The sequence below is a fragment of the Pieris brassicae genome, chromosome 9, assembly GCF_905147105.1.
Source record: "Pieris brassicae chromosome 9, ilPieBrab1.1, whole genome shotgun sequence".
Taxonomy (NCBI): Eukaryota; Metazoa; Arthropoda; class Insecta; order Lepidoptera; family Pieridae; genus Pieris; species Pieris brassicae.
The window spans coordinates 17770277-17795547 of record NC_059673.1 but is presented as its reverse complement, the minus strand read 5'-3'; the positions used below and the strand labels follow the sequence as shown (position 1 = coordinate 17795547).

The following is a 25271-nucleotide window of genomic DNA, read 5'->3' as shown; positions in this document are numbered from 1 at the left end:
TTATTTATTTAGAAACAAGCCATTTATAATTTGTTTATTGTATGTGTTGGTAACACATAATATTGGGTTACTGTGGTAGTAATAAATACATTTAACAGGGCCGGATCTTACATTTATGAAGTAATTTAAAAACAAAGATTTCCCTACCAAGAACGTTTATTGAAAATCATGTAACACTTCATGATCTATAGTACAGTCTTTAGATATAATCTATAGTATTTATTTGTACAGTCCTTTATGTTTGCCTATAATTGCTTATCACATTAAAATTTTATTTTATTTTTCTTGTACCAATGTATCTGCTTTTTTTTAAATAAATAAATGCCTTAAAACCGCGGTACTTCGAATGTAGTCATTAAAAATAAAAACAGTTTGGAATATTTATTGTTTGAAGTCATGGAATTTTATAAATGTTATATAATTACAATTTACGATCATGGTTCTATTTTTTTATAAATACTAAAAAGGTTGTATTTATACCAGCAATTCTCAACCACGTTGTGAGGTCAATTGCACCATTGGATTTGTCTTGAATCCATAATGCTTTCCTAGACAGTATAGAGAAGAAAACATAGTAAACAAATCGACAAAAATGTGACCCCTATTGTAGAATTTATTTAAATATTATTTTAAATATAGATGATTCCAACCCTGTACTTCATGCTAACAGTAGCAACTCGTATTAAAACCGCATTGTTCTAATCCAGAAAAAAATAAGTTTAAATGACGGGATATAGTTAGGCAGTTCCGATTAATCTTAATTCTATTTATTTATAATATAACTACATACAGCCAATGCGTTAGTTGTGTAACATTATTACCATAACATAAGTGGTTTGTCTGAGAACATATCAAAATATCTACTGTTTTGGAGACAGTGTTAAGCACTCGCAACGTCTTTGTTAAACGGGTCTTTCCACAAACTCTGCAACTAGGGATCGCAAATAGTAAAATTAACAATTCAGTTTATTTGTACCTATTAATGTATAAAAAAACTAAGTTCTGGCAGAACACTACGCTTCCAATAATTTCCTAAATAACTTTAACACTTTTTCCAAAAATTACTGTTCAGTATCACTTTCGTATTATAAATGTTATAATACATAGTATGGAGTTTACACCATTGTGTAATAAATAAACAAAATATCAACTTTGCTTTTTTAAAAATAATATTATGACATGTACTTAATTAGAATATAGATTTATCGACTGCGCTATTGATTATACAGTTAACATACCTACATAGCATAGATTACATTCTAAAGAAAATCTTATAGTTTTCACTACCTCTTGTGGCACCCCGTTGAGGGATAGACCGCCCTCACGAATGCACACATACTTGAAAAGTTCTGCTCTAGTCTTTCTTGTTTAGACGACCGTAGCTTTAATTTCGATAAACGTTTTTATCCAAATTTTATAATAATTAAGCATTTTAATTTGATAAAATTGCAACACCTATTAACGAAACATGCTCCGCTAAGTTCTTTTGTTACATTTACGTCATAAATCCAAAAATAATATAAAAAAACCGTGAAATCCGCAAAGTCATCACTTCCTTTACACCGCAATACTAAAATCTCTTTCATCCTACGCCCAGATGTTTCGTGTCTTTGCAAATCGTAAAAATATCGAATGAATGAAGTGACCGAGACCTTCATTGGTGTATGAAGGCTGCTAAAATGTTCATGACTTCTTTTGAACGGCATTACAAATTTATACTTGTAAACAATTGCTTAAAATAGCGAATAATATATTGACACCAAACGCAGTCACAGTCAGTAATAATAATAATTTATTTTTTGTCGATATGGTACAAAAATCAATTATCGTTAATTCCTGGAACCAGTCAAAGTCCACAGCTGGACCTAGGTTCTTCCACAAGTACCAACAGGTAGTAGGACCAGTTCATCCTTAATGGTAGATTAATACTTATTGATATATGTTAAGCTAAGAAATGCCAAGTTCTCAATTAAATATTATTCTATCTTTCTTTTGTCAGGTCTAAAGTAATAAACAGTTTATAATTGATTTTTAATTTTACTTTAATCTCTAGCTTATCCAGACTGTACAGTGTATATATATAATAAATCATATTATTGATATATTAGAATTAATTAGATTTAGATTAGATTAGAATTCGTTTGGCCACCATTTCTAGAAGCTATTCGTAAACTTGGCGACAGTGAAGCATACAGAATTTTCCCTATAGGACCCACCTCCAAATACCTCTAGTGATTAAAATCCTCTAAAGCTTTTGTTGTAGCACTTCAAAATTAAATCATATTCATATATAAAACAGCTGTTGTATTTATGAGGGTGTATTATACCAATTAACATTAATTATAAAATGACATAATAATATTAATGATCGTAAAAATGAAATAACACTTTCTTTTTCTCTTTATACTTAGTTTTTCCTAATGTTGTATTAATACATCGCTTTTAGTGCTTTTTTAACTTTGATCATGGATTTTTTTTTTTTACTAAGCCAATTCTATACAAATTAGCGATTTTCTAGGATTCTTTATTCTTGTAATAAAGTACCATCCTAAAATCCCCCTGGCATATCCAAGGGCAATGTTAATACACCCTAATTTGGGGAAAAAATATTATTTCCGATCCGATACGATTTCAGAACCTTAATGCCATAGACATTTGTACAATAAATACGTAACCGACTACTCGTAAACTTATAATAAATTAATATCCCATTTACTTGCAACATTATGTAACTAATATTGCAAGTGTGAAGTGATACTTCACACATGGCCTGGCAATACTAAACAAACCGTTATTGAAATCCCATTCATATATTCCTATGAATCGGGTTTTAATGTTTAACAAAATAAATAATTCACAATAAACGGTACAGCACTTAACAAGACATTAGGTATCAAGTCAACACTCAAAATAGAAATTTTTCGTTTGTAAACATAATCGTGCGTCAAATCAGTCTTAAAGCAGTTATTTACAAATTAAACATCGACAATAAATTGACCGCTTTGATCGTTCCCGATCGTTAATCTTCTTTCTTGGATTTAATGTGATTGATACTAAGAATAATGTCTTATTACAAGGTAGAAGAACTGTCTATAAATTGACATCTCTTGAAAAAACCTCAACTAACTGCCAGAAATCAATCAATACGTCGATATCATAGCCTTATAATTCAGCACTTATGAGGGTGAAATTGTTTATTTCTGGTTGTCGATAATAAATCGTAGATTGTTAACCAATTACCGAATAGCGTTAGTTGAAATGAAGCCAAATGATAAGGGTTTGCATTAAGCAAAGCTCCGTTTCGGCCTACATTTTACGAGTAGGCATCTGAGAGTACTGCCGACATCGGATCTCTTGAGCTTTAGGTTACCGATCGCTCGGAGAACGTTTGAATCTCCGGACGTTTGGAAACGCCCGCCCGCGCACCTGCCGTCTCCGTCACTCATCCAAATTTAAATCCCAAACTCCCCACCGTTGCGGACGCTAAACATTCTGGAATTATTCCTGCGATTCAGCCACTGGTACCATTCGAATTCGGGTCGCGACCGCGTTCAGTGATATCGCCTTCTTCAAGAAACAGGCAGCACCGATTTCTGCCATGGCTGACGTAGACGTCCAAGTCCAATACACTACCACCGAGCGGAAGACCAGAAAGGTCAAAAAGACCTCTAAGCGTAGGGAGTCCAAGGATGGTGAGGTCACAGTCACCGAGCTGGATCAGACCAACACCACCACGAATGTCAACGACGATGGGTATGTGTTGTGGTGGCCAAACCTTGACCCGCGTGCATAGTGCGATGTGACAGTGTTCCGAGTGCCTCTAGCAAGTACTTTACTTGTAGTGACCACGTCAACAATGCACATCAGGAGTAGATATCGCATATTCCCTTGGCCACCCTCACATACCCTGATTAACTAAAGGTATAAACGAATATTTCATGTTACCGCCATTAAATGCACCTTATAAGCATCTTATAGCATTCTATAAAAAATCTCTAGATGTACTAAGCGGTAAACAATGTACTGTCCGTGAACTTGAATTTCAAATGGTAGTGGATCTATTTTCGTGCACTGAGACGATTGCATTGAGTAGCGATTGATGAATTTTGTTTTTTACAGCTTATTTTCAGCAGCGAATACACCAAGGCGATGAACAAGGACTGGCATAGCGGACACTTCTGCTGCTGGCAGTGCGACGAGTCCCTCACGGGTCAACGCTACGTGCTCAGAGATGAGCATCCTTTCTGCATCAAGTGCTACGAAAGCGCCTTCGCCAACGGCTGTGAGGAGTGCAACAAGACCATCGGTATCGACTCCAAGGTTGGTTAATTTACTTGAAAATATCATATTCAAACCAGAACAGCATAAATAAAATCGCAGAAGTTCCAGCGGATCCTGTTACAGTATCATGGCGCTGGTATTAATTTCTACCCGAGAATAGCCGTGTCAGGCATTGCTTTGTTACGATCAAATTTAGTATTGTCACTCCAGCCGGCCCAGATTCTTCATACGTACCTCTGCACACGGCACGAGACCGATCGCTGCCAACATAAAGAATACTGCAGCTACGCCAAACACTACATTTATCTAAACCTCACACGAATGACTTTTCCTGTCAAATTATACAAACAACCACGGCATTGTTATTATTTATGCGTTCTGACGTCTCACCAGTATTTGGTGTTTACTCGTTGCTACACGAAACCTTCCCTAAATAAAGCACCAATACCAGCTTTTGCAACAATCTAATTTACAAAATATCTAATAATATCTGATGCTTTTTGTTGTAATTTCTGCGTGAATCAACAAAGGAGACATCATAACATAATTATATTTATTAATAAAATCGTGAATGTATGCTTGTATGACCATTGGTAATATGGGAAAATATTATTTACATAAACATTAGCAACATTGTTGAAAATTACGAAACTAGAAGCTAGAACTTTTTCTAAAAAACATCTCGTTCTATTTCTGGACACAGTTTTAATGCCAACCTTGAATATCCATTTGATTCTTTAAGATATATGATTGCAGTAAGTATTTCGTAATCATCCAAAATAAACGGCCATATTTTATTGACATTACGACATTTTGGACGCGAGTAGAAATGCCTCTTAAACTCTAATAATAGAAAATGGATTGAGGGGAGTATGAACACAATGTTGGGACGATTTCTTCGAATATTTAATATTAACTTGTCTATTATGTACACGTAATGATTTATATCATATTACAATGCGTAGAGACGATGAGAACTTGGAGAAACTGGCCGTGGTAGTAACACAGTAAGAATATCACATGACAGTTCACGAACTAGATGGACCGATCAAAGACTCATCGACCTCAAAACTGTACACTGTCACACTAATAAGAGAGGCGCTGGTCAGAAACCGATGGAAAAAGATTTTCCGACTGAAGAGAGAAATTATGAAAATAATTGTTAAGTCTTGATTTGTAGGCGATTATTAAAATTTAATAAGACAATTAGGTTGCAGAGGCGCTGCGATAAAGTGCAAGTGTATGCGCTCACGCATGCGCTTTATTTTTTATAATTTACAGGCGACTATCGGGCGAAGTTAAAGTATATTCAATGTTAAAAGAAAACCAACTGACGGTTGATTGAAATATTCGCTGAAACACTTGTGACACCGTATACAATAATCGTTATTATAAAGATACATATAAATGTTTCGACAACTTTAGATGACTATAACCCGATTAATTACAATGTACAAATCTTATGTGTGTACATCAGATTGCCAAATCTATACTGGCCAATCGTTTCATTCGGAAAACTGCAAATAGAACGTACACACTCTAGCTAATAGAGCGGTTTTTACGATAACAAAGATTTCCTTAATCGAGATTGTAATTAGTCTTATTGGATACTTTATGTTAAATATTCTTATTAGTAAATTAGGTTAAACTTAAATTACTTATTAGTCTAAAAAAGCATTTAAATTGAAACTAAATCTAGCGTAATTCTATTTAAATAACGTATCACGTCGCAAGTAGGCGTTAAACAAATACAAACGATCGAATGTGAATCGTTACATCCTACGCTGTTTTTGTATTTCCATAGAGACTTATATGAAAACAATAAAGATTGCATACTTTTATGGTTCTTGGTAAATTAATTTCGATTTAAATGAAGGTCGTCCAGACCATAAATTAGTAGTCACTGTACTAGTTGTTTTAACCCTTTACAATTTTTGCTGTCCGCTCTTGGAGTTTTATAAAGTTGATATTAAAAAAAAATCTACAATAATTATGGCTAATAAGTATGTGTTGGGCCTTCTAGTAATGTATGTATGGGTCTTCTACCTGACCGGTCCAGGAATCAGACTTGGATGTCTTCAAAATCCTAAAGAAAATAACAGATTCCCATCAGATTTTTGCCCATAGACCATCACAAAACCTGAAGGGTTAAGATAGATGTTTTTAAACACCTATATTTTGTAACCTCAAAAGCTTTCGTTATACCGCCATATATTAACGTTTTCTGCTATAATAAAGTCTGGTTATTTCTCCAGGACCTGTCGTACAAGGACAAGCATTGGCACGAGGCCTGCTTCCTCTGCGCCAAGTGCCGCGTGTCTCTCGTGGACAAGCAGTTCGGCTCCAAGCACGATAAGATCTACTGTGGAAACTGCTACGACGCTCAGTTTGCTAGCCGCTGCGATGGTTGTGGGGAGGTGTTCCGTGCTGGTAAGTTTTATCTTAAGTACCTCCTCGTATAAGAGCAGTGTTGGCCAAATTGCTTCAGCGCGCGTCGCAAAAAGTCGTCGGCGTAAAACGTAACGTAAACATAAGCGCGTTTATACAGAAGTACATGTAGCTTTAACTAGGCTGTGCTTTACAAAATGTCGAGTTCGACGTGCCTTATATTAGACATCTAATATTTTCCTATGAGTTAATTTAATGGTTTTTTTTAAGAAAACAACTACTACTTAATGGTTTTCTATCTCATGCAGGAGTATACCTAGCGATAAATAAAAACTAAAATATAGTGTACGGTTATTTTAAGATAATAAAACGTGGTAAAAAGGAGAATGATAGATGAAAGTCTAAAACAGATTAATTTTGAAAAAGTCAATGATATAATGAATCTAGAAGCTGATTACAGCTTCCTATATGTTCGTGGGTATTACATCGAAGATTGAAACTCAATCTATAGAGTACCTAAATCGATTAGGAATCTATTAGTTTAATTATTATTAGGTAACTCTATATGTAACTCCATATATATATAGCCCTTTTAACGCTACCTATACAATCCTCTTATAAACCATTTCGCCTTTGATATAAAGATAATAAAAGCATTATCAATGAGCTTGTGAAGTGAATCTTTTTGCCTACTGCACTGCTATACGATTTAAACATAATTGCTACATAAATGCCACATTTAATATGCCGTACTTATGCACGAAAGTCATAAAAATACAGCCTTTAAAATTACTCCGTTCAGGTACTTCGTAGAAACGTCGAGGGCCAGTAATTATGTTCACAAATGCACATGAAATGAGAGCTTTAAAAACAGTTGAGTTCAAACTAAGTTCAAAGGTCTTTCGCAATGTTTACTATTTATTCTACCAAAGACATATGTGTAGTATATTGTCAATGTTGTGTTGGCCTAGTCGCTTCAGCGTTCGATTCTCTTTCTCCTGAGGTCGTAGGTTTGAACCCCGGATGTGACTTATTGCGCATTCAAAATTCGCTCGAACGGTAAAGAAAAACGCGAAACACCTGCTTGCCTAAACCCAAAAGGTAGACAGAGTGTGACAGGATCACGAAGCTGATCCAACCTACTTGCCTATTAGATTGACAATGTGAAACAGCTAAATAAGTCTGAGGCCCAATCCTAAAAAAGTATTATATATAAAGGGGTATATATATATATAATATAATATATTGTACGTTTACAAACAGTTATTTATTAGTATTACGACCCATTTCATCTAAGACACGTAATTTATGCTCAATTACCCCAGCATACGATTATCATTAATTATTGTATGTGTTAATGAAAATTGAAAACCACTCCGCGTCCTTATATAACAACACTTATATACCTATTTTAAACGATTGACACCTTTATATGGCATGATGTGGTACATGAATACATTTTAATCTTACTGATTTGTAACATATGCCATATTGCTTGACTCATTTCATGATACACTGACCGCAAGAATGTATAACAACTGGAATTCTAATGTTATTTAAAGATGTTTAAAATGACTAAATGGGAAACGGAATTGCCTAGATGTATATGACCTATATATACTTGTAATTCCTACATCATATATATTATTGTTATTTATTAAGTAACACATCTGCAATTTCTTTATCACACTCTCCATCATATATAATAGTAGTATACGTACCTACATATATATAGCCATGTAGGTATACATATATATCTAGTCTTGGCCTACAAGATTTCCGTTGGTGTACAGCCGGGATGTAAACCTATAACCTCAGGGATGATATGAAGCCTATAACAACACGGTCTACACAAATATTGTCAAGCATCAATCAATGTCATAATAATGTCATACATATCACAATTAATTAAAGATAATTTTGCGATTTTTGGTCTTGCGCCATGTTCGCCAACCGGAGCGTCCATAAATCTTTGTATCTGACGCATACCATATAAGGGCTCTCAGTTACCCTGGCTAGACTAGATAAGGAGTTCTTAAGGTAATTTCATAAAAAAACTGACTGTCATTGTCACAGCCTCGGTTGGGCATGCGCAATACAATCTTAATTTTATATGAAGTTGAAATTGAACCTACTTTACTTTTGTATGTTTAAGACATGTTTATTAACCACATCATATATAATATAGTAACTAAAATATATTAAGGAGGCCCTTTAGGCAAGGTTCCGACGATACTCGATAAGCATTCCCCTTTGAATAGCTAGCTAGACATGTGTCGGATTTGTAAAATATGTTTGATTTATAAAACGCGATAATACGAAGCTCTGGCGTGATCTCAAACCCTAAGTTTATTTAAAACTAACGCTCGTACTCTGTAAGTTCCATTAGTATCGGTTTATTATGTATCCCGAGGTTCTAATATGCAAATAGGTCTCTCAATATCTTTACCCCCGATGTCGCCTTGAGATCGCGCGGTACAAAAACTCAATTTTGAAGTCGCTAGTTAGTTGGCGCTGTAGTTCGTATTGTAGCGCAAACTCTTCAGCTTATTTATTTATTAGTAATCTTACAGCTAACATACATATTATAAAACAAAACACTAACACAGAGCAGTAATATACACAGAAAACATAAATACATTAATTGGCAAAAAAAGAAGAAAAAAATTAGAAGAAATCTGAAATTGAACATTCAGCAAACGACAGTTAATACTAGATTGTTACTGCTAAACAAAGTCAAAGTCCTCCCGCCTCTTCAAATATTTCCTCACGTCCTCTTTGGTGAGGTAAAAATATCAACAACCTCATATTTAATGTCATCAGGTACTTTGTGTTCGTACGAGGCACGTAGAACAATTGTGAGTATCTTGTCGCATACGGTGGAGGGGGTTAGTTGTATTTCTAACTGCACATTAAGAGAATCGTGCAAAAAATAAGTGTTGCTGACTCCGCCGACATTTTAATGAGTTTAAATTAAAATATTTGCAAGGATCTGACAATATCTAACTATCGCAATGTTGATGCTTAAAACCAAAGAATTTCATACAATTTAAATATCTTTTGACAGACCAGATGACAGACATCCAGAACGCTTCTGACATAAGCTAAATTAAGGCATTTTATACAATTTACATTTTTTTTAATTTGTGTTTTACGCCTTATAAAGGTGTACAAATGTATTTTTTCAAGAAATAGTGTAATTATATGAGTTTATTCATTTAATATATAGACAAATAAAACTATAGAGAAAAACAAATGAAGAACAATTCCACACGGGCGATCCCATAGTAATGTTCACATGATTGAAATTGAGTTACTAATTGGATAGTTTGGGGCCTCCCTTGTATGATGTCATCGACGTATACAGTTTATAAAATCTATGGCCACGCGAGTGTTTTGATTTAAATGGTAATAAAACTGGGAAAATAATTATGTATCGCTTGCAAACTGTAAAAGATCCGATGCATTTTCACACTTAGTTAATTTAAAATATAATAGACTTTTATTATTAATATTCAATAAATTAAGAGAATTAAATTTCGCATTGATAATAAATTTATAAATGCACTTCGATGGATACCTATAATTATTTATAGATCTAAAATTTTAATTTACTAATTACATTTTAATCGATTACGTTTACAAACATCTTTTCAATTGACACAATTACCTAATAAGCAAATAAATTATACAGGACGTTAGTCCGTTATTCAGAACAGTTACATTACTGTTATTTTTGATAAATTATTATGTCTATGCGCATAGTATGATCAATGGGAGATTAATGTTTTTGAAACATCGGAGAAAAACGTTGTTCTTGCTATATATAGTATATAGTTAACGTACGTACTGGTGTCTAAAAAGTCCTAGTTCTCAACGAAAATATTCAGCGATAAGTCATTTAATTTTTTAACTAGTTTAGTTACAGTACAGTATTGAAGGATTATTGGATTCGAATGTTTCGAAGGTTAAATCAGGCATTAAAAAGCCGCATACTTATTTGCGAATTCAAAAAATTGGTTATTATATTGAGTCTGAAGCAAAAACCAAAGGCGACTAGAAAATACTTTGATTTGATTTCATCTTTCTTGACTTCTTCTTTATTTTATTTAAGTAATAATTACACATTAAAATTATATTTTGAGATACTTACTTCGGTACGAGACAAGAATTATAGCTATATAATTTTATATTATAATAATATCAACAGTCTGCTTTCGGGAAAATCTTCATTTCCGTTTATAAAATTTGTTTTAAATTGCAGGTGTACATTATAATGTAATCATTTCCATTACAAATAACACTTGTGTCACGAAATTAATATTATTTCTGCAAATGTTTGTTTTATTTCATAATGTAGATAGAACACACCTTTATTAGCGTCATTCGCCAATAATTTATGTAAAGACAAGATTTTTAATTAATATATTATTAATTAGCTCAGACTTATTAAATTAAGTTATAACCAATACTACCAACCTTGGCCGATATCTGTTTCGTGATCATTTGTTGTTTTTTGAAGATTAGTCTTCTGTGCTTGTTGCCGTCGACTTTTAAAGGCTTTTGTCACTATGTTTTCATTCACCGTACGAGACTGTTAAGTATGCACATGAAAAGTCCACAGGTTACCTATGACCTCAAGGATGAAAGATACGCTCAAGCCACCAAGAAGTTACGTAGTTTCTAAAATATTACCGATAAATTTAAATTTCCGAAAATATACCTTAAATTCTTCGTTAAGTTATTCCTGGTAATTGCGCGATTTTTGTCCATAGATAAAATTAATTCAAATAGCGTTTTAACACCACGTAAAAAAGTGACATTATCTTTGTGTTCCTGTTGACGATCAGCACAGCGCACATTCAGTTATAGTAAAAATATCATTTTCGACTTCATTCTTTTTATGAAACAAAACATTTGACAACGGGTGTTAGGGTTAATTCTAAAACTCGCCATCCGGTCTAGACGGAAGCTTATGTATTGCCATATTTTTATAAGAAATTTGTAGAATAAACGAATTGTGTTTATGTCTAATAATTAAATCTCCCATTTGTCGATGGTGATTCAAAAAATATAATTGTATAGGTGTTTTGTTAAAGTACTTCTAGTTTCTAGGTACTCGAAAAAACAACTGACCACGCCTAATATGAATCTCATAATGATGGTATTTTAGGTGATTCAGTCATCGCGTGGGTTTAAAAAATGTAATAATGATCGATACTTTACCGGTTTTAACTAATAATTAAAAAAATATTAAAGCTATATTTTTCTTTAGCTGATGACGAATGCCTGACAAGCTTCATAGACGAGACTAAGCTTAACTCCCGTATGTCAAAAATGTATCGGATTTTGACATTTGAGTGTTACCCTAAGTCAAGTTCGATTTCCATAATCATTTTTAAAAACCTTTTGGATAACGCAAATGTAACTTTTATTCGTTGCGCTTAAAACAAAAATGCATCCCTGAAAATCCCCTTTAACTTTATATGCGTGATGAAGTTAGCCAATTAGAATTCAGACTTTAAAATATAACAATAGACAATCGCAATGACGTCATATAATTTATTGCTCATCTCAAGAACATCTGTGCCGTTAATTTAGCAGCCGATTTAATCGTGACACTTACATTAATCTCGTCATATTATTTTAATATTTAATAGGTCTATTAATCATATCTATAACTGAAATGAGACTTTGTGTTTTACACTGCCGAAGTATATATTCTAGATACTATTCCTGCAATTCATTAGAAACATTTACGTTAATATTCTTCGATCCTGAAGTACGAAATGTTGTATACATTAAAATAGTAGCATAGGATAAAAATGTATTTGATTGTAACAATTTGACAACTATTCATTTTAAATTTAGAATTATGTATTCCTATAATTCCCGCGCTTTACAGAATTGTCAATTGTCACGGGATGACTGATGTCTTAATTAAATTCGTTAGGTTACCTTTTTGTGTAATGCAAGTTAAGGCATTTTACTATTATTCTTTCCAATTTGTAAAAAAATTAACCACAATTATGTGTAAATTGCTATTAGTGAATTATTAGATAAAATGTTATCAGCTCTAAAACATGATTTACCTGCATTGGAAACCGTTTAAGCTATCTGGTTTAATCCATCAACTAATAAACCGACTTCCTTGTACTCAGAGACTTATCGTAGGATCAATTAAGCTCAATCAACAGCCTCGCTCGCTAGTCAACATCAGTACCTCACCGCGAGCCGTAAAGCCTACACGAGTCGTCACCGCGTTCCGTAAAACTTTCGCGCGCATCTGTGCATTTAAAATGTCGGCGGACGTGTTAAGTGATGACTTCAAATCCCGGCTGCATTTGACAACGAAAACAGTAGGGCAAGATAGAATACGAAGGGCGAGGGAGAGTAACGAGGATGTTGCCATTTTATCCATGTTCCTGCCGAATGCGACGGCTGAGAGGGAGAACAAAAAATTCTGTTGTGCCATGAGGGATCGCTGTTTGCTGGGCGATTCGCGGAAAACTATTGCAGGTGTTTTTACTTTTGTATGCTTATGTTTAAATTTAGATCACGTTGAAATCTTTTTGGCTAAACTATAGGAAATAAGTGTAAGGCACAGAGCAACATACCTCTGGCTAAAAAATAATTGTGAAAGCGATATAGAATTATATTATATTATAAAATTAACGAACAGTATAGGCACATACTGTTTGTTAATTTATAGGCACATTTTCATTTATCATCATTAATTTAGTGTAGAAAGTAACTTCTAAATTCAGATACCTATCAAATAACAATGGAAAAGGTTCCACGTGAGAAATTGTATTGTTTTGAATAACACATTTCCACTCTAAATTATTTTCGAAAATCGGTAGTTCATTAAATCTTCGTTAGCTGTGGTTAAGATCCTAATTTTATCTTGCGTTACCAAAATAACACTAATTGGTTTTTATATCTATGGTATTTATACTCTGTGAAAGGTAAACATTTACTTAGTAACAGTAGATTTTGACGTGTCATGCGTTTTACGAATTTGGAACGTAATGTAATCCAATTATACATAAACTTTAAATAAAGAATAGCTTTGTTTAAATATTAATTTATACCATGTATGTGGTGTCAAAAAAACATTTGACAGTAAATGTCAAACTTTTCTCGGAATATTTAAAAATTGATTTTAAATTAACCGGAAACATAAACAACTATTACAATTTTTATCTACAGTTGAAGAGCCATTAAGTACATATATACCTAACTACCAGATGTTACCAAGTAGTCATAAAAATAGAAGAGATAAAAATATTGAAATAGAAACTCTTTATTAAATAAACAATCAGGGACTGTTATTGGTAAAGAAATTATGTCTCGTTCTGCCAAATGATATTTACGCTATGAGGAAAGGAGACTGCTATATTTTAAACAGTAATTACACCGATTTTGTAGTAAGGGTTTTTAAAATCTCATATCGCTATGCTGATAAAGAAATATTTTCTGCAAAAACGTATTACCATAAATCTTACACGGAAAGGAAAATAGTCGTACAATTTAATTGCTTAGAATTTACGATGCATTTTGCATAATAATGTGAAAAACAACATTTTTCTTTTTCTGTATTATAGTTTATTACTCTGTGAAAGACTATGGCTAGTTGACAATGGCCACTTTCGGTTTTGGATATGTTTTTGTTTATTATTTCATATAAAAATGAACTGTTTATATAAGTGCTTTCCAGTAATTTAAACGACGTACGAGTAGACAGTAAACAGTATTTATAAAAAAATACATTTATTGTAAATAAAACTAGTATTTTACCTAACCGATACAAACCCGGCGACATCCCAATCCCGAAGCAAGGAATAAAGTTACAATGTAATATAAAATAGACCTTATTTCATAGAAAATAAGACTATCCCTTTGTAAAACGGCTTAATGAATGTAATTTGATCCCCTGAAATTGGATCGTAGGTACCAGGCTCTCAGAGGCATTAGGGGTGTGTATGTATAATGTGAGATTCAGGTTTAACGTCTACAGACCAAATTATGCCCAATTCATTAGAGGCATACATTTACGTTCATATTCGTCGCTTTCATATTAAATTACGAAATATTGTATAAATATACAATATTTCGTAATTTAATACGCGTATTTACGCGAAGCACACCTGTAAGTAGTAGATACTATATTGGATAAAAATGCACACAATTTTACATGTTTTATTTTTAATTTCTAATTATAAAATTGTCATTTCGCGCGCTTTACAGCAACTGTCAATTGTCACGGGATGACTGGTGTCATTGCAATTACATTGATGTCGAATTAAATTCCATAGATTACCTTATAAGTAATCCAATTTGAGGTACTTAAAAATAAATGTTGTTCCTTAAAACCGTTCTTCTGTTTTTATATTACTGATTTGAAGTGATATAACAAGTTTTTACACTACGATTAGAATAATTACCTTCGATCATGGATTTTAATAGTTAATTCCCGTTAGTTTCTAATACTTTATTGTTATTGTAGGTAGTTTTTTTTTAAAAGTATGATTTAGTATAGTTACTTAATCTTGGTGTGAATTATATATTCTACCTTATATAAATATATGTCCATATATTAAGTTGTGTACTTAGCTACCTGATTACTTATTTAAATACTTCACGGTCGTATATAAGCAAATCTTTGTTCACATTAGTGACGTCAAATGTTTTGTTTGACCATGTCGTGTTACCGTGTTTGTTTTTTATAGAAAAGCAAATGGCGTTCACGAGTTAATTGTCAAAAATTTGAAACTTGTATTGTTCTATTTTAAAAATAGAATATCGTTTTGTGACGCCTTTTTATTTTTATTAAATAAATCCAAGATCTGAATACATTACGTTACTTTACGATAAAATTTAGTTTTATACATATTTCTAGAGGTAGTAAAGACTTTATATTCAGTAGCATGAAAACTATGGTAGAGGAATATATATATGTTCTTTATGTTCTTATATTGAAATGCTAGCAGCAGACTTTCAAACTATTGTTTCGGCGGGTTCAATAAACTGAATTCATGAGTTTATATCTACTTCGCGTGATTATTCAAATTCGTGTTTTACAGAGGAAGTTTTGTTCTCTATTTTAACTAGAACATTTTAAACAAGTTTAATATTTCTTTATTTGTATCTATCGTCCCTGTCTTGGCGAAGCCATGTGTGGCTAATCACAAATAAATACCGTCGACTTTTTGGGTCTAAGGCAAGCCGGTTTCCTCGCGATGTTTTCCTTCACCGTTCGAGCTAATGTTATGCGCACATAGAAATAAAATCCATTGGTGCACAGCCAGGATTTAACCTACGACCTCAGGAATGAGAGTCGCATGCTGAAGCCACTAGGCCAATACTGCTCTAGATTCGTATAAACAGATTATAAATACGACTTTTTTATTCTGGTTTCGTAACTCTATATGTATAAATAAACTGTAATTTTATTTTATAATTTAGTCATGGACTTTCTGCACTTTACCCTTAGTAGTTCTTACCTACTACGGTCGCCTGGAAGAGATCGCTTGTTTGCGATAAACCCGTTGCCTCCTTAATTGAAAAATTGTTACTAAATAAATAGATTAGTCATAAAATTGTTGTTTAAAATAACATTTACATAGTAATCGGAAATGCAAGGGCCAATTTTGAAAAGTTGTTTCCTTATGTACAAGTTTCCGTAATAGTGCAACGGGATTTATTAGTCACCACGAGATGTGAAGGTGTACGCGTTGATTTAAAATATTTTAATGGATTTATACTAATATAAGCCATTAAATAGTTAAATACGGCTGACAGTTAAGTATCAGAATTTCAAACTGTCAAACTTTATAGAGAAAATGTAGTTTGACACATATAGATTTGCCGCCTTTCAAAATTAACCTGTATAGTCTGTGCAAATAACGTTTTAGTTCTCATTTTACTATCAAAGTAACTTCATAGGTTTCGCCCTCCATTTATCTGCAAATGTCTGGCAAGCGATCGAAAATTCGAACCTCAGAATTCAATATAAACTTCATATGGTACCACAATCTCGTTCACCTCAACCCTGACAGATCTTGGTCATGTCTACAATTGGTCATACATTTATGTTCCTGCCTTATAACTTGACATTATTAACTACAAATTTATTTATTCGTTTCTTAATGAGCAGTGTTTGCCCAGTATCTTCAGCGTGCGAAACTCATTCCTAAGGTCGTAGGTTCGATCCCTGGCTATGAAAGCCACCAGCTATAAAATTTTGTGTCAGTGTGACCCAAACCTAAAAAGGTTGTAGCGCTATTGATTTATTTATTTTATTTCTTAATTATACAAAATTTTCGCAACTCAATTTGTTTTTATTAGAAGTTATTGAAACACTAATAATATAAGGTTGATGTGTGTTTGTTTGGACGTGGTAAAAAAACTTATAGTTAATATTGATAAATTATTTTTGTGTTGGATAGTATATAAGATGTCGTAGGTAGGTAAAAACCTCAAATTACAGGGAGTGTGTAGTATAATTTATTGCCTAATACCAAATTCGAATCGTCGAAAAACACTTTCCGACCTGCTTGATACTTTGGCTTAGAGATAAAGGGTATCTCTGCATATTCTACAGTAATTTAACAAAATGAAGAGAAGAATTACATATATAAATATTTTCGTAATTTCACTTCACAATGCGTACAGGCGGCGAGAGACAAGATTCAGAATTAGGTAACTTACATACACTTACGAACATCACAGATTCTAACACGTTTGTATAAACATAAAAATCATAAATTCAGAGTCGTTCAATCGTTTCGTTTTAATAAAATCATATTTTACTTAGTGATATTCGCGTTAAAGTTTCAAATATAATACAAATATTCAAAATAAAATGTTATATACGTATATATATTTGCTTATTGCTCGAAGGACATCAAGGCGATTGTAAATAGATCTTGTTCAACTTTCACTCACAACTTCTCCAAAGCTCGACACACTTTCTAATACTAATTAATAACTTGTACCCTTATCTAAGCTATTTTCAAAAGAGCTGAAGAATAGAACGAACTTACTTTCGTTCCTATATCTAATTATTGCATTACAAATCCTAATTATTTATAAACAGCTGATAATATTATACAGTTAAGAATTTTTATAAATTTTACAGAAAACCCTTTGCTAACGAATATTCTTTTCTAAGTACATTTTTTAAATCATAGTATGTTATACTACCCATACGCTTCACAAAAGTCTCTCCGGCCGAGAAATTTTTAAGCTCCGAGAGTAACTGGGGATTGGGAACTTCTTGACCCTGGACAGTGCCACACAGCAAGAAGGTTTTGTTTCCGGCAGCGGTGATAATTGTCCATAATCCCTCCCAGCAAGTTTGCGATACATGTTTCGTTATTCATTATGCTTAAAGCAAATTTGATCAAAGCTCCCTCAAAATCAAAAATCCCTACGAAGTTCTAGTGAATCTTTTACATTTACTGGCGGATAGGATACAAAAAATCTTATTATAAATCTACACCTCTCGTATACACTTGAACACACATAAATAAAATAAGTTTAGGAGGAGTTTTAATACACACACAGAAGATATCTCTCTCTCAGTTGGTATCTCATATCCGAGTATCGTAATAAGGTGTAAGAGAAGCGAACAATTTTCCTCCACCAATTTCACCCGGGCGCCGGCGGCCCACTCGATCTGTTGCCTACGGTGTTCATGATGAGCTTCTCGTCAGCCCTACGCATTGTATGGCCAAAGTACGATTTTTATATATAAACATAATAGTAGGCTAATGATATATCATTCTGTCTTTCATTCATTCTTTTCTTTTTAATATCATTTAAGCTAGAATACGATTTACAGCTAATTGAAACCTTTTACTTGTATGTATTTAAAATATGTAATAACAAATGAAAATCGATATTTTGTCTTGATTGTTACGCTTTGTAATAGTGAAATATGCGCTAGTGCAGTTTCCAAACAATATGTTTGATAAGAAATTGCACATGACACGGTTTAATGAAATCGTAATTCTTTACGTAAAAAGAAGTCTTATAATTTATACCTAAGTATATAATAAGTGGAAAAGAGTTAAGCTAATTATAAAGAAATAAAAACATAACTTCTTTTCTTCTCAGTAATTCCTGAGGGTATTCAATTCAATATTTTGCAGCGCATTGCCATTTTTGGAACCTGCTGCCCTAGTGCATTGAATCTGACATATTACTGAACCAATTCAACTTAGGATCGCAAAGAAAAGAACGTACCAATTCTTATAAGGCAAGCGAGCCTTCTAGTCCTGTGAGGCTTCACCAACCATGGGCGATCCACTTAACATTAGGTGAGCCTACCCTTGCCCCCTGTTATATAAATAAAACTGGAGGTTGCTGTTAGTCTCGTGAAAAGTGTCCTGTGCCTGTACTATTATGCAGGCACGTCCACTCCCTAAAGTTATTATAATATTTTTCAGAGTTAACATTAGTGTCATTCATTCCGTCACAAGTTAAAGAACATTTCATATAATATGGAGTATAAAATTGTTATTCCATTTCACTTTATCGCGATAGACTTGGTTTAACATTTTTAATTAAATAATATTTATAATCGTATTGGACAATGATAGGGAAAACATTTCTTAAGACTAAAGATCGTTGAGTTGTCAATGCCGTCCTACACACTGACATCATCCAGCCCACGTATATGGCCTTCAAAATATCGGTACTTCGCTCTGCATACTTTGAATACATGTAGTTGTTTAACGTGTAGGTGTTTTCAATAAATCAAACCTTCATTCATAATACGAAGATATTAAACATTATAATTTTATGTTATATTAATTTCCAACACACAAATATACAGTATTTACAATATTCTTAACCTAGATACTAATCATAATAAACAGAAAATTAAAACAAATGGAAAAAGTTTGGTCCCTGTGGCACCCTTAACGCTGTATTGCGATACTTATTCGTTGAGCGAGAAGAGCACCAGCTCTGGGATCACTAGTAATTAAATATAATTTATGTTACTCGATGTATATTGGTTTGCAGTTGAAAAGTTTTTATTAAATGCTAATTATGGCGCTCAGGTTCAAATTCCCGTATCGTGATAGAAGGCTTACGCTTTGGCTGAAAGAAGAAATAGTAAAGATATGGAAAAAAATTAAGATACGAACAATCAGTAACTCGTTATCGTGAGCCGGACAAGATTTTTCATTTATTTATTACACATCATTATTCTATCTTTACAGCTACTACTAATTAAGTTGTTAAGTAACATGTCCGTTTCACGATGTTTCCTTCATCTTCACTTTAATATATAAACCAGCGGAACCAGCTGCCCACTGGAACATTTCCGAACCCATTCGACTTAAGGTCCTTCAAGAAAAGAGCGTACAAATTCTTAAAAGGCCGGCAACGCACTCGCGAGCTCTCTGGCATTGAGAGTGTTCATGGGCGGCGGTATCACTTAACATCAGGTGAGCCTCCTGCCCGTTTGCCTCCTATTATATAAAAAAACATACTATATTTGAAGGTTCACCTCAAAATCCATAATCCCTGAATCAAATTGTCTTAGGTCTTAGCATTGACTCGACTTAAAAATAATGTATTAATAACGGAAATCCTAATTATTAAAAATCTTGTTTCACGTCTATTGAGTATCAAGTTTCCTTGCCCCAGTAAGCGACGTCAGAGCAGACTTTCTCTTCCATTATTGCAACTTTTGTACGCCAGTATTAGCAATATTTCTATAGTTACATGTTTAAGGAGCTTTTATCAGAGGCCTAGGCGTTAATGATGGCATGGTCAAGAAATTCCATTAATAAAGGGTGTAACATAAGATAGTAACATAGATGCATTAGCATCGTTACGTCTAAGCGAAAATATTTTTATCTAACATGAGCAAACGGGCAGAAGCCTCACCTGATCACTAACATTGCCAGAGGGCTTGCAACTGCGTTCTTCCATTTACAATCTTTGGTTGACGCAAATTTACATTATGAATTTCAATAAATTCGTGTGTACTAAAAAAGCGTTTTTAAAGATTTATTTATATCTATTAAGATATGTCACTAAAATGTTTACAACGCATGCCGTCTTCATTTAGTTAGGCATAGGAGGTCAAATGATTATAGTAACAAAAGATTCGCTACCCCTCTAACTAGTAAGTCCGAAATCCATAGCCGGACATGTCCGAGTACACCTCCATTATAAAAGCAGGTTCAAAGCGTATAATTATTTTTCAAATTCGTTTATCCATACTGGATAAATCATATCTGGATTACATAACGATATTGAAAACCCATCAAACTTTAATGGATAAATATTAGAAACACGACAGACACGAACGTAATCGGATATAACTCCTATCAAATATTTGTATCGAAGTTTTTCCATCAGCGCTGAATTGATGCGCAACTCAGACACAACTTTATAATGGGAAAAATTGGTTAAAACTTTGGCAATCGCGCTGCAAAACTCGTGAAATCTATTTGAGGTGTAGTTCCATCAACTTACGCGTATCACCTCGACGTCCGTCGTTCCACAACTGAGGGTTTTTTAGGGCAGTTTTTGCGCATCACTATTATTTAGAACCAGCTGATCTCTGAAGTATTTACGAACGAATTTGACTTAGGGTCCTTCAAGATAAGATCGTATTAATTGTTAAAATACCGGCAAGGCAGTCGCGATCCCTCTGGAATTAATTCATTCTGGAATTAATTAATTACTCTGGGTCTCAGGTAGCCCGATAGGGCAACTTTATCTAAAATAGACAGGCCGAGAGGACCTTGTCGATCCTAGTATGGTTTGTTAATAACAATGTCGAGTTACCGAAACTTCAACCCCTCCAAAGAAGTCAGTAACACCAGTATTTTCCAGATGTATAATTCCAAAATGGAACAACTTTAAAAAGGAATCATATCTATTTGTTTCAATTAGAACGTATAGAGCTGTGCTGGCCCAGTAACTTCCGCGTCCGTCTCATTCCCGAGGTCGTAGGTTTGCACGGCTGTGCACCAATGAAAAGTCCATTTCTATGTGCGCATTTAACTTTTGAATGTTGAAGAAAAACATCGTGAGGAAACCGGCGTGTTAGGCACAGGAGGCTGATCGGAAACTTGCCTATTAGATTGACAAACGTTCAGGATACAGATACAGAAATCTTGTACCTATATACCCAAAACAGTTTAGTGAACCTTGAAAATTATGCATGTCGCGTGCATTCCTCACATATTATCAGTACATTCAACCAAGGACAGCCTTCAAACAATGCAATTTACATGTTATCGTGACGGAATTCATGAAATGTTTCATTGACGATTTTATGTCATTTCCTATATAGCTACATATTTCATGACAGCTTTTAAAGCTACAAGTATTTCTAATCGAAAGTGACGGGGACATACTCATCATTTGTTAATTATTTAGTTTAATAATAATATTTTATTCTTCATTAATCTCATTTTCTACTTAACACTACTTTAGATGATAATAAAATTAGAATTAAACAATAACCAGTGGCGCTACAAACTTTTTCGGTCTGGTCCTCGGGATTTCTGTATATTTTTCATCACACACGCTGTGTTTGGGTTTAAAGCAAGCCAGTTTCCTCACGATGTTTTCTTCACCGCTCTAGCGAATGTTAAATATGGACAGAAAGTTCTGTGGTGTACAGACGTTGATGGAAGCTACGACCTCAGGAATGAGAGTCGCACGTCGAACTGAATGTCAATGCAATTAAAACGATGATACGTCCATAAACAAAACGTCATTTAGGACGAAATATAAAACCTTATCTACCACAGTGGCGGATTTATGAGCTGGCTGAGTAGGCTGGAGCCTATAGCAGATTTTAGGGCGGCAAATTGGAACTGATTTTTTTTCTAGCATGAGCTATTTTTTTTATTTCTATGAAGAAATAAAAAAAAAATCTACATTCCGGTTTTCTAATGTTTTACAATAGCCTGCAACAATTTTTTCCAACCCCCCAAACAGTTATTGACCTCCGCGCCTTCAGCTCCCACGTTCTATGAGTGAAACAGAAATAGTAGAAGTGTATTTCCCCCTTCCTTCTTTAGTCAGCAGTTCGCAGTCTTCTCGTGGAAGGCTGCGAACTGGATGGCTTGTGTGTCATTTTAAAAAAAATCAAACCAAAGCATTATTTTACCTGCAACGAAATTGTTGAATTCGTAAAAAAAACATAGAACATGAAAATTGTAGAGGCTAGGGCGGCACAAACTTCACACCTTGAAAATTTGTAAATCCGCCACTGACCTAACAGCTGACCCAATTATGAAGCCTAAGCCAATTACTTCACATACCTTCACAGGTATGACACCAATTGTGCTTAATGGCGGACGCCGAGTATAGAGTGTTTATTATCAAATTGTTCGCTTATCGAATTCTCTAATTGGCGAAGACTCCCTCCAAACCCTCGAGGTGAGCCTGCCTTATCACTTTGATAAATGCTCCCGGAATATTTTGACCCTACCCTTAGGGATCAGGCTCATCCTCTTGGTACTTATATAGGCTCTTTTATTCCTTTAAACATTCATTGTTATTTACAAAATACACTTATTTTTTTTAGAAACTTAATTAAATTTTTGAAGTGAAACTAGTAATAAGGTAACTATAGCTAATTTAACTTCTAGCCAATTTCTGTAAAGTTGCATAAAGTAAATCATTTAAAATGAGGTCATAGAGAAGTTTTACTACTTACGTGTGTACAATAGTACACGCACACATTTTTTTCTGTTATAGAGTATAGACCTCCTCCGACTGGCTCCATCTCTCAAGAGCAAGAGACCTGTATTTTTTCCCTGATGGCCCTTTCCTATACATAACTTGACGTAGCCTATACAAAAACATAATCTACTACATACTTAAATCACATCCGTTTAATGAAGTTTGATTAATATATAAATCTACTCGCGTACTCTGGATAATAGTGATAGGTTGTAACATCGGCGCTACCGCTATTGAAGGACCATCAAAATTAAGTACAAAAACAGAATATATACCGTCGCAGATCGCCCTACTTGTATAATTAAATCTAAATCCAAGTATGAAACTTCTTCCACGCCAATTACTTACTACCTTATTTATTTTGGCATTTACGGCACTTTGACATTTAATAAATATAAAAACAGGATTCCAAAACCTTTTTTGGTGTTGCCCTGATCTTACCTTGCACCTTGTATAAAAGTCAATAAATATTCAATGCAAGCCCTTGGCCGACGGAATTTTATCGCCTTGTCTGAATTCAACGTGTTAATTATGTCTCAAACTATGATGTAATTCCAGTTGCAACGAATCTTAAAGGTTATCGACAATTATGAAATTGTTGAAATTTTAATGGAATTAATTTAATGGATATTTAAGGTGAAATTCTTTATACCTTATGCGTCATAGCGTTCGATTTTGTCTCTAAAAAGGTACCATATCATTGTTTCTATAATCATTGGGACAGATGAATTACGTTTAAGAATTAATAGATTACAATACTTAGTTGAAATAGTCGAAAATAATTTATATGTTCGTTCACGTATTTATGTAGACAATTAACCATTTATAAAAAAAACCTGCACCCATATTTAACCAGCATTTTAATTAAACAGGAACAAAGAAGATGGAGTACAAGACTAGGCAGTGGCACGAGAAGTGCTTCTGCTGCGTGGTGTGCAAGAACCCCATCGGAACCAAGAGCTTCATCCCGCGTGAACAGGAGATTTACTGCGCTGGTTGCTACGAGGACAAGTTCGCTACACGCTGCGTCAAGTGTAACAAGGTATCTTACAGTCCGTTGCAATTATCTGTATCAGGACATACGCACCTTCCTAGAGGTCCAGCTGCTTGCTACGAAAGATTGAATCTCATTTACTATAAATATTATTCCATTGGAAAGGTGTCTTCTGTAAATTGCAAATTATACTCAAATTAAACTATTTAAAAACTTGAAAATCATTACTTTTTTAATAGGATCAGATAGGTGTCAAAAAATATCGCTACAATCGAACAGTGAAGGGAACCATCGTGAGGAAACCGGCTTGCCTTAGACCCAAAAAAGTCGACGGCGTGTGTCAGGCACAGAATAGCATTGATTTCCTACTTGTCTATTAGAGATGATCACGGAACATATACATAAATCTGAGACCAAAAGCTTATAGCGCTCTTGGTATAAAAAAATCTGTGTGCTACTGAAATTTATTAAAATATTTTATATTTATTGTTCATCCTATTTTCCAGATCATAACGCAAGGTGGAGTAACCTACAAGAACGAGCCATGGCACCGTGAGTGTTTCACCTGCACCAACTGTGACAATTCTTTGGCCGGTCAACGCTTTACATCAAAGGATGAGAAACCCTACTGCGCTGAGTGCTTTGGAGAACTCTTCGCTAAGCGTTGCACATCTTGCACCAAGCCTATCACTGGTGAGCCTTTTTCGATACAAGCCTGCCTTTTACTTTCAGAAGTACTCCATGTTCCGTAGCCAAAAGGTTTGCGAACAAGGTTAGCGTTTATCCGCCTATTTTTTTTTAATTTTGCCTATTGGTATGGTCAGCAAAATACTTCTGGTCGATACGGCTGGTACGAACAAGTTCTACTATTTTTTAG

The 25271-nt window shown here is 34.0% G+C and overlaps 1 protein-coding gene across 8 annotated transcripts in view; it reads left to right on the top strand.

Annotated features, from left to right (window-relative positions):
- Positions 1-25271, top strand: part of LOC123713930 (four and a half LIM domains protein 2) — a 139059-nt gene that overhangs the window by 112203 nt on the left and 1585 nt on the right. For 5 of the 8 annotated variants that reach the window (XM_045667823.1, XM_045667822.1, XM_045667821.1 and 2 more), the window contains 4 exons: positions 4120-4320; positions 6537-6711; positions 24273-24442; positions 24901-25087. In XM_045667823.1, the coding sequence (XP_045523779.1) occupies positions 4120-4320; positions 6537-6711; positions 24273-24442; positions 24901-25087 (733 nt within the window). Of the gene's footprint in view, positions 1-3502; positions 3754-4119; positions 4321-6536; positions 6712-12896; positions 13189-24272; positions 24443-24900; positions 25088-25271 lie in introns of those variants that run through there. The other 3 variants (XM_045667824.1, XM_045667825.1, XM_045667827.1) reach the window with 3 other exon arrangements.